Source organism: Pteropus vampyrus, unplaced genomic scaffold (assembly GCF_000151845.1).
Source record: "Pteropus vampyrus isolate Shadow unplaced genomic scaffold, Pvam_2.0 Scaffold7, whole genome shotgun sequence".
Lineage (NCBI taxonomy): Eukaryota > Metazoa > Chordata > Mammalia > Chiroptera > Pteropodidae > Pteropus > Pteropus vampyrus.
In genome coordinates this window covers 13,965,646-13,977,208 of record NW_011888788.1, presented here as the reverse complement: position 1 = coordinate 13,977,208, position 11,563 = coordinate 13,965,646, and the positions used below count along the sequence as shown (strand labels likewise).

The 11,563-nt window shown below is 40.7% G+C and overlaps 1 protein-coding gene across 4 annotated transcripts in view; it reads right to left on the bottom strand.

Annotated features, from left to right (window-relative positions):
* DTD1 (D-tyrosyl-tRNA deacylase 1) overlaps window positions 1-11,563 on the bottom strand; it is a 154,808-nt gene that overhangs the window by 136,114 nt on the left and 7,131 nt on the right. For all 4 annotated transcript variants that reach the window (XM_023537646.1, XM_011370711.2, XM_023537649.1 and 1 more), the window contains exon 3: window positions 11,216-11,451. In XM_023537646.1, the coding sequence (XP_023393414.1) occupies window positions 11,216-11,451 (236 nt within the window). The remainder of the gene's footprint in view (window positions 1-11,215; window positions 11,452-11,563) is intronic.

Genomic DNA, 11,563 nt, shown 5'->3' with positions numbered 1-11,563 from the left:
GAGGTTAAATTCTCATCAAAGCTAAAGTTCTGAGGTCACAGGTTTGGTGTAGCCCTTCTTGCATAACAGGGAGGCTTAAGGCAAGGTTTTCTCTAACCATCAGCCTTACTCAGACATCTCAGGCTCTGCTGGTGTCCGTGCCGTCATTCTGCATGGGATAACTGTGTCAAAGCCTACCTGGTCTCCTCACTGAGGCACAAGTGATCCTGTGCAAGGATAATGCAGTGTTTGAACTCCCAAAGGAAATATATGGACCCTTGTGTGAAACAGCTCAGATACAGCTGACTCTATCGAGCACGGACACTCCTCCGCCAAGAGCAGCAGAATAAGAAACCAAGGAGAGCAGTTTCTGAACTCATCTGGCCATGGGATTTAATTTCAGACTTTGATTCCTTCAGACTTGAAAACCTTTGGACTTGAATATGATACAGAATTTAAATCTGACCTGTAATTTTTTCCCCTGGAACTGTGATCATGGGAGAGGGTTTTCATTCAAATTTAGTACATTTCCATGTTGTTGGCATTTTATTATGTATTTTATTATTAGATATATTAATATCATCACTTAATCTCACTACAGAACCTCTGGTGTGCTGGGCTAGGCAATGTTCTTGCACACAGTTTGGGACAAAGGCTAAGGCATAAGTCTTCACCATGGGACCAGAGTGGCCTTGGAGGTGCTTCTATAGCAGGGTTCTGACTCAGTTTAGAGCATCTGGGGACAAAAGACACATAGCAGGAGCAGCCTCAAAGCATTCGAAGGTGGACACAAAGGACTGAGCCTGTAAACTATGACCCTCTCGTAAGCAAGGAGCCCCTACAGCCATAGTGAGCCTGTGATCCCCAGGGGTAGAGCCACAGTCCTGAGTGACATGTAACCCCCATCTCTCTGTGTATCCATATATACAGCTGACCCTTGAACAACACAAGTTTGAACTGTGCAGATCCACTTATATGTGGATTTTTTCAATAAGTAAATCGCTGGCCCTCCATATTTCCAGGTTTGCATCTGTAACTTCAACCAACCATGGATCAAGAACAGGATTTCCTCTCTGTCACTTGGAGTCTGAGGATGCAGAGGGCCAACTATATGCATTGTTCTTTGCTATTTTTATATAAGGGATTTAAATATCCTCAGATTTTGATATCCGCAAGGGTCCTGGAACCAATCTTCCTCGGATACTGAGAGACTACTAGGTAGTCAGAAGTTATTTGTGGATTTTCGACTGCACCCCTAATCCTCATGTTGTTCAAGGTCAACTGTATATAATTTTTCTTGTAATTGTTATTGAGAAGACAGAGTAATCCTTAAAAGTTTCCCAAACTTGAAAACATCTATGGGGGAAGTGGCTCATTAGGGCTGCTGTGTTGGGAACAGACTGAGGGAGGCCCAGGTACAAGCAGGTGATGGGATAACTGCATATTCACATGCAAAAGACTAAAGCTGGACCCTTATCTCACATGATAGTCAAAAATTAACTCAAAGTGAATCAAAAACCTAAATCTAAGGGATAAAACTATAAACCTCTGGGGAAAAAACATAACGTTAATCTTTATGACAATGACCTCTGGAAATTGTTTCTTGGCTTTTGGTGTTTCTTAACACCAAAAACTTAAAACTTCTGTGTATCAAAGGACACTATCAAGAAAGTAAAAGGACAACCCAAAGAATGGGAGAAAATATCTGCAAATCATATATCTAATAAGGGTCTAATATCCAGAATTTATAAATTACTTAAATCTCAAGAACAAAAAGACAAACAACTTAGCTTTAAAATGAACAAAGAACTTAAACAACCATTTCTCCAAAAAAAAGATATTCAAATGGCCAAAAAGCACATAAAAAGATATTCAATATCATTAATCATTAGGAAAATGTACATCAAAACTAATGATGTATTTCATCACATCTACTAAAGGGCTATAATCCAGAAAAAAATGGAATATAAGTGTTGGCAAGGATGCAGAGAAATTGTAACCCTCACACATTACTGGTGGGAATGTAAAAACGTTAGGTCACTATGGAAAACAGTTTGGTGGTGCCTCAGTAAGATATATATAGAATTACTATACGATGCAGCAATTACACTCCTGAGCATAAAATCAAAAGAACTGGAAACAGGAGTTCAAACAAAAACTCGGACACGTATTTCATAGCAGCCCTATTCGCAACAGCCAAAAGTCGAAAACAACCCAAATGTTCTTCAATGGATGAATGGATAAATAAAATGTGGTATATTCTGGCGATAGAATACTTTTCATAAAAAGGAATGAAGTACTGATATATACTATAACATGGATGAACCTTAAACACAGTATGCTAAGTGAAATAAGCCCAACACAAAAGGGTACATATTGTATGATTTCAGTTACATGAACTATCCAGAATAGGCAAATCTATAGAGACCAAGAGCAGATTTGTGGTTGCCAGGGTCTGGGGGGAAAAGGGAATGAGGAGTGACTAGTAAATGAGTACAGCATTTCCTTTTAGGACGTTGAAAATGTTTTGGAACTAGATAGTGGTGAGGGTTAGACAACATTGTGACATACTAATGTCACCGAATTCTACACTTTAAAATGGTTAATTTCATGTTATGTGTATTTTAACAAAATAAAAAATAAATTAGTTTTTGAAGGAAGAACAAATAAATGCTGAAAATGAAAAATAAATGACTGACTTAAAACTCAAATGACAAGCTAAACTCTAGACTTGACTTAGTCAAAGAAAGAATTAGTAAACTGGAGGATTCACTCAAGACACTGCAAAGAGAGAGAAAGCAATTACGATGCTATACCACTTATACTATTCATTTGCTTAATAAATTCTTTGAAGAAAATTAAGGCGGCCAACTAATTTATCAATATTTCTGCATTTGTAGACCTGAAACAATAAGGTTTTGAACTCTTCTATTTCCCCTGCTAAAAGATTCAGATTTTTCATCCTGAGTCATTTCATGTCCTTGAATTGTGAAAACAGTGAAAGGAGTTTCTTTCCACCCATGCCTGTATCTTCTTTTTTAAAAATTGCCTTTATTTGTTAAAATTGAATTGTCATAATAGACTCTGATGGGCAAGAAGAAAGAGGTGACCTTGCAATTAATGATCAGAAGTATGAAAGGAGCTCAGGATAAAAGAGACGAAGGAGAATAAGGACAACAGGTAAAAGTCCAGAGAGGAAGAGGATGGATGAGAGAGCAAAGCCACCAAAATGAGCCTGTACTCATCTTCATGAAACTAGACGCATTCATCACACAAAATAACTGAGCATCTATAATGCGATATGTAATATACTCTGCCACTTCCTTGGGGTACTGAACCACCACGGCACCGATGCTATTTTTAAGATGACCACAGACACCTATTTAGGTGAGGAAAGGAGAACTGGTAAAATTAAGTTGTTGTTCACCTCGAATAATCAATGAATAGGCAATTCAAGGAGATCATGAAAAACTAGGATTGAAAAACAAAACTGTATAGAGGTTGCCATTTGGGCAAAGGGAAGGTAAGTTGTAGTCACAGAGATGACACAGTGTAGGTGTAAGACAAAAAGAGATATGCAGACATAAAAAAGGAAGTTGCAAATTACTGAAGAGAATAAAAGAAAAGGAAGAACAGAAAATATAAACTGATCTGGCCAAGATCAGGCACATAGCTGCATCACACTTCTGCACAACAGCATCGGCCTGCACCGCAGTCTGCGGGCCTTGCCTTTTATCGATGACGCAGACATGACCCCACGTTGTGATTTCCTAAACACACACTAACAATAATGCTTCCAGCATCACGGCCCTTTCCAAAGCACGTAAAACAGGCTCCCACTGAAAGCTCACTCATGCTGCTAAAATGCTTTAAGTAGTGAAAAGAGTAGAAAATTAAACAAATCCATACAAATTAAACTAACCATGAAGCAAAAACTGGATGTGGTCTTCCTCCTCCTGACACCTTCTCTTTGCATTGTGAACCTGTAGGAAACCTGGACATAATGGACGCCCCGCGGAGTGAATAGGGCCGAGGCAATCACAAAGCTGCTGCACTCCTTAAATGTCTTTCCACATTTCTTCAGTTCTTTGCCACCCACGACAGAACAGACCCCACAGAGCATACACAGGTAGCTCTTTTTAATACTGTGGCAGCTTCTGATTTGCTGAACAAAGCCGACAGGTGAACGCTTCCTGGGCCAATTACAAATGGCTCAGAGTTGGAACAAGAAGCTTGAGAGCAGAGATCTTTCTTTTCAACTATTTCATTTTGGTATAACATTTTTTCCTAACCATAAAAGCAATGCATGTTCAACACTCAACTTTGCGAGTGTTTAATGTCTCTCACCGAACAGTACTTTCAGAGTTCTTCTGAAGGATGGAGATTCTTAGAGGCCTGCAGAGGACCACATCTGAACCCAGTTTCCTGGGGGTCAAGTAAAGCACCTTTAACCTCTGGCTCATTCTGCAATAGAGAGGAAAAACTGATGAATTTGTATACTAGATTTTTTCCCCCTAAAGCCATTATTTGAAGAAGAGCCAGAGAATGAGAATAATCCATTGAGAGCACCAGAGTTATGAGCTGGGGGAAAATTAAAGATGGTCACAAACCTTTTGACTTTCTTTCATAGCAAAGTGGATCTACATGCCTCACCTTGAATCTGGGTGGGCTGTGGGATTGCTCAGACCAATAGCTTATGGTAGAAGAGATGCTGCACCACTCTCCAGACTCAGCCTCAGGGGCTGGCACTTCCATTTCCTGTCTCTTGGAACACCTGTTTTTGAATGCTCACTCTGGGAGAAGCCAGCCATGATGTTAGAAATCCAACTACTGTGACACCTCTAGGCTGTGAGAAGCCCAAGCAATGTGGGGAGGCTCTGGAGGATAAATGAGGTGAAGAGAAGGAGCAAGATGCACAGAGGACATCCTAAAAGCAGATCCCCTAGCCCAGCCAACACAACACAGCCCTTCCTAGATTACTGACTCACAAAACTGTGTGGAAGACACAACAGTTATTTTTAAGCCCCTGAGTTCTGGGGTGTATGTCAAGTAGCAATAGGTAACTGGAACATAAGGCAAAGGAGGCAAATTCACACAAAAAAGAGATGCCCCAACAAAGCCAAAGGGTCGGACTAGAGTGGGGAAAGGTATAAGAGCAGATGCAAAGGCCAGATGCAAAGGTAGGAGGTTCCCAACAGACTGCATCCAAACAGGCCAAGGGTGCTGAGGTTTCTGGTCATGGGGGTGTGGTGGGCCAGCTTGGTTTAAAGTACTGAGTCAGGGCCAGTTGGGGCGGAACAGGCCCTAGTGTCACTTGCCTCTCTCTCCCAGCTGCTGAGAATAGATACAAGTCTAAGTAACAACCTCATTAATTACATACACATCTATGACGATTCCCTCCCCATCCCTGTGCCCAGGAAGGCAGAATACCCAGGACTCCCTATTCTCTTTGCCCACACCCCTTCTTTTTATCCCCCTTCCAGAGGCCTACTAATAAAGCAAGCCAAGGTCACCTAGTGGTACTTTCAGGTAGCCCTTCTAGCATGCATTTTTCCCTTCCTCCTCTCCAACAGCCCCAGATTTCCACTGTGGCTCCAGGTGGTCCCCAAAAGGCTGACTCCACACTCCATGAAATGCATGGTCTAAGCTGAACCAATCCCACCTTGATTCAAGGGTAAACATGTAACCCAAGCTAGTCCAATCGAAGTGACATTCAGAACTTCTGCTTGGAACACATTGACAAAGGCTCATTCTCTTTCTTGGGACGGTGAGTTGTGAAGACAGCAACCATCATTGCCATTTTGAAGGCAATCAGCCTGAGGACAAGCAGGACTCAGCGAATCCCAGAGAAAAAGTCACAGCAGTGATGACAGAGGGAATCTCTAGCTCTAGCTGAACCTGAACTCGCCATACCTCTGATGTTTCAATTATAAAGCAATAAACCTTCTATTGTTTAAGACAATTGAATGGGGCTATCTGTTTCTTGTACCCAGAAGCATTCTACCCATTGCAGAAGCTTCAGCTACTTTTTCAGTAATCAGCTAGGAACCTCCTCACTTCTGGTCCATCCCAATTCTGACCCCTTAACTCTGTGGCCCAGTGCAGTCCCCACAATCACTCTATAGACTCTCACATGGACACAATGTTCCCCACTTCGATGCTCTAAGCTCCATCAGGGACCAGCTCACGCACACCCCTGAACTGTTCTGCTCCTGACCGCCTCAGTGCGCTAGGTGAGTGCCCTCTTCCTCCTGAAAAGTCTGAGATCACTCCCTTCAAGCTATGTGCTGATCTTAAGTAACTTTCCTAATGTTCCTTTTTTAACTCATTTTCACCTGCATGAAAACGCTGGTGGATGAGCACTCAAGGGAATCTATCTCTGTGCTTTATCCTTCAGGGTGTTGACTGACTACCCTGAAAATCCCAGCTCTACCCTTCATCAAAAAATATGCAGCAAATTACAGAAACAGAAAACAGAGCAGTGGTTCCCAGGGGCAGGAGATGGGGGAACGACACGACTACAGAGGGCAGCATAGAGGCATATGGGGGATGTAGAGGCTGTTCTGTGTCTTGATTGTGGTAGTGGTTGCAGAACGAAAGGCATTTGTCTAGTAGCACCAGTGTCCATTTAACCAGGGGTGAGCATACAGGCCCAAGTACATACAAGAAGATTAACAGTCCTCCACGTGGGTATTAGTGTGATGAATCAAGAAGGCCCAGCACATGACCCAAACACAGGACAGAAATGAGCCCAACCATATCAGCCACCACTACCTTAGGACCTACCCATTACTCACCCACACACACTCCCTCAAAATATACATCACACTGGTAATTACAGAAAGTTCTGGCCCAATGCTCATTCTAAAATGAGAATTCACTCATACACAACAGGAAGATAAGGGGGTGCATGCTTACCACAGAGGCTGCATGGGGTCAGAAGTGGGTTTTCTTAGGCAAGGACAGTCGGAACAACAGAAGTAAAAAGACCACCTTCAGCAGAAAAAGAAAAAGGCCTCAGCACTGGCAGCAGAAGCCCTTTGACTGTATTTTATGAAAGTGGAAAACAAGTGCCCGCTTCCTTCTGGCCCAGTCACAGGTCTCTAGTGGTTTGCCTATGAGCCCTCATAGTTTTAGCACAGTGTGAGGTTCTGTGGGAACACGTTTCTTGCTAGCAAAAACAACCGTGTTTGTTCGCTCACTCTTCCCCACTAGACTATGAGCTCCTTTACAGCAGGGACAGCACCTGTCCTGCTCAGCACTGTACACTCAGAACCTAGTACAAGAGCTGGCAGATAAACAGTATCTTATTGATAGAGAAGACACAAAAATATGACTTTAGTAGAACCAATAAAATCTACCCCAGCAGAAACAGGACTAAAATTCTAGATTAACAGCATTGTTCTGAGATGAAGGTTACCTGTCCTCAGGCTATACTGCTCCCCTCTCACTAGACCTACTTGAAGTCCAATAATCCCTCTACTGATTTCCCTGATCATGGCAGAGAAGGCAGGAAAGTCCCAATAGACATGCTGAATTCAGAAGGATAATGAAAGGCCAACGAGTCAAGGTTGTGAATTTTACAGTGAAGCGAAGATGTCAATGAAGCTCAGGTCTCAAAGATGGCTGCTGGTTCCATTCCAGGCTCTGCCACTTATATGCTAAGTGACCTTCCACAGGATTCCTTTCTGTACCTCAGTTTCCTGATTTGCAGAATGGAGGTAATCCTAGTGCCCACCTGAAGGGTTGCTGTGAGGATCTAATTAGATAAAGAATAAAGAGTTTTTACTCTTGCACAAGGCCTTGCACATAATAAGCACCCAACAGATGTATTTTGGCATGCTTTACAATAATAATAAGTGTGGGAGGACCAAACTATAACTAGCTGGCTCTCTGGGGTTCCCATTCCACACAGAACCAAGGGAAACAGCTTGAGGTCACATTAGCAGGCCGGAAACCAAGATCAGGAGACTTTGCTGTCCAACACATCAGCCATGGCTGGTTCTGTGCAGAAGAGCAGCAGCTGGCCCAGGAAATGTCTGAAAGCACATGGGTAATGTTTGGGACAATGAAGAAATAGAGAGAAGGAATAAATGGGACAACAATCTTCCTTCTATTCAATGTTTAATAGCAAGTAAGAGGAAAAAATTAAATATAAATTTAAGATAAAGTTTTAGTCATTAAAGAGGAAGGAAGTAAAAATAAATGTTAAATCTAATTAAACCAAGAGCCAAGACATGGAAGCAACCTAAATGTCTATCAATGGATGAATGAATAAAGAAGACACAGTATGTACCTACAATAAAATACTACTTATCCACAAAAAAAGGAGATCCTTCCATCTGCATCAACATTGATGGACCTTGAGAGCTTTATGCTAAGTGAAATAAGTCAAACAAACACAAATACTATAGGATCTGACTTACATATGGAATCCAAAAAAACCAAACTCATACGTACAAAGAATAGACCGGTGGTTACCAAAGGCGGCGGAGTGGAGGGTGGGTAAAATGGGTGAAGGTAATCAAAGGTATAAACTTCTAGTTATAAAATAAGTCCTGAGGGTGTAAGGTACAGCATAGTGACTATTGTTAACTATAGGACACTGTATCACAGCTGTCCCCAACCTTTTTGGCACAAGGGACTGGTGCTCCTATGAGAATCTAATGCCTGATGATATGAGGTGGAGCTGAGGTGGAGCTGAGATGGGGAGCAGCTGCAAATACAGATGAAGCTTCGCTCACTAGCTAGCTGCTAACCTCCTACTGTGCAGCCTGGTTCCTAACAGGAAACAGATTCAGGTCCGCAGCCCAGGAGTTGGTGAACCCTGCTGTATCATATATTTGAATGTTGCTAGGAGAGTAATTCTTAAAAGTTCTCATCACAAGAAAAAAATTTTAACTATATGAGGTGATGGATGTCAACTGAACTTACTGGGGTAATCATTTCACAATATATGCATATATCAAATCATTATGTTGTAAAACTAAAACTAATAGGGTGTTAGACGTCATTTATAACTCAAGAAAACTAAAGAAAAAAAACTTATTTTTTTCAAAAATCAAATTAAACCACTTTAAGTCTTAAGGTTGCTGACGTGGTCCTGAAAATCCTAAAATAAAAAAAGGTATTTAGCAGTTTGTGTTCCAACCTCCCTTCAGCTAAGAGAGGGCTTTCCATATTGGAGATGGAAGTCAAAAATCTCAAAACTAACTAAAAGACAGCAAGCATGTAGAAAACATACTCTGCATTTTGTTCCACTGAAGACCATAAAAGAGGTAAAAGGCCAAAAGAGTAAGTAATGCACTGCTGCTACCACTGCAGTGCTTCTGAAAGCCCAAAGGAATTGGAAATAAATTTAACCTCAGACTCTTTACATAATTCAAGGAGATTTTTTTTCACCAAAATGATCAGATGTATCACATTCCATGAGCTTAAATTTTGATCCATTATAAAATTACATTGTCTATAAGTACATTGCTTCGGGCACTTCAAATAATTATCTGGATAAAATGCGTATCATTTCAAAAGTAAAAGGTGTTTTAAGGAGCACAAAGCACCTAATAATACACACCACACTCCACTTTAAGGACTTAGATAAATGCTCTTTTGTTTCACTGGAGTATTCTTTAATAACTATCATTGTTCTCCCATTTAGAGAGCCTTCACATATGCTTTTATCATATTCCTTGTGCTTACCCTTTCAAGGGACTTCAGTGCATTCTAAAATACATCTGAAATTACCCAGAAATGGGAGAATTCTATAAACATCAAGCAGAGAAGACAATGCTGGTGGCATTTACTCCTTGGCTCAGCTAAGAAAAAGAATTATTCAGAGGATTTGCCTTAACTACTATATTTGGGGAGAAACATGTTTGCAGCAAAGCCATGTGGACATGGAATAGGAAAAAAAATACTGGAGACAGCCATGACCAGCGTTGTAAACAGAGTTCTAACCCTGAATATTTCCAAAAGAGGCAAACATATTCTGCTCTACCAGGACCCAAGTAAAGAGTAAGATTTGATTTAAGGCAGGAGTGTCCTGATCACATATAATCCATTTATCCCAATGGCAAATGGACATGTTACATAAGAGAATTAAAATAAAAGGAAATGCCCAAAGAGGAGGAATATCACTCTTCCAAACATGAGCTAATCTGAAGAACTAACAATCCTCAATGTGGAGATTTGCTACAGAGCTTCAAAATCAAGCAAAAACTTGTATTTCGGTTGAAAGTTGGTCCAATAAATAAGAGAGCTAGGTTTGTTTAATCCACAGAAAGTTAAAGGAAATAACTACAGTTAACTACTAACAACTATGAGATGTCTACAAAACGGTATGATGGCAATAAAAAAGACATTCTACTTAGACATTCTATATTGAAGCGCATTACCAAAGGAGGCTAAATACTCTTTTCTAATAACTGAAAAAAAAAGCAAAACATGATAATATTAAGTGCATTTTAATTCCAGAAACATGAAACGGATTAGAAATGAATGCCCCTCCCTTAAAAAGATTCATAATTTCAGATTCATAATTCTCCCACAAACCAGGACCACTATTTCAAGACATTTTCTAGGCTAAATCCTGGTTAGTCAAATTAGGATGGCATTCTTGACAATAATCACGTATGCAAAGACCTAAACCTACACTGTCCAATACGATAGCTATTAGCCACTTACAACTACTGGGCACCTAAAATGTGGCTGGTCCAAATTGAGATGTGCTCTAAGTATAAACTACACAAAAGATTCAGAAGAATTAAGTACAAAAAAAGAATATAAATTATCTCATTAATAACTTTTTATATTACATGGTAAAATCATAATATTTTGGATATATTGGGCTACATAAAATACAGTTTTAAAATTAATTTCACTTTTTTCTTTTTACTTTTTTTAATATGGCTACTAGAAATTTAAAGTGACATGTGGCTCACATTTGTGGCTTGTGTTGTATTCTGTCTGATGGAGTAAGCAAACAAAATAAAATACCACTATATCAAACATACTTCTGGGTTACTAAACATTTTCAAATGTGACTAGAAGAATGAAGAAGGGCAAACGGTATCTGGGGCATTCAGAGGACATGTACGGCAATAACAGTTGCAGCAGCCATTGCGTTTTTTTAAGTAAGTAATAAGCATAAACAACAAACTTTCTGGAAAAGGAGAGGTTGAGATTGCAGATTCTCTTCTCCCCCTAACCAAAGTGTCCCAGAGACTCTCCTGCCTACCTTTGATGAACTCTGGCCTGTATGTCTTGCGCAGCTGCTCCAGGAAGCTGTTGTAGAAGCTCTCTGCCTGCTCCGTAGGCATTGCCAGGTGGAAGTCAGGCTTGTTGCCCTTAAGGACACACTGGAGTGTGAACTGGCTGACACACAGCACTTCATACTGTTTGTCCATCACACTCTTCGACCAGTGTTTCCCACTCTCATCCTCAAACACACGTAAGTTTAAAATCTTTCGGACCCTAAGGAGAAAAATAGCAGTAAAATCCACCCGCAGAGTCGCATCACAAGTCACCCAACACACTCCATACCCCCAAAACGTCACCAGCATTCTGCCAAATAAGAATATATGCT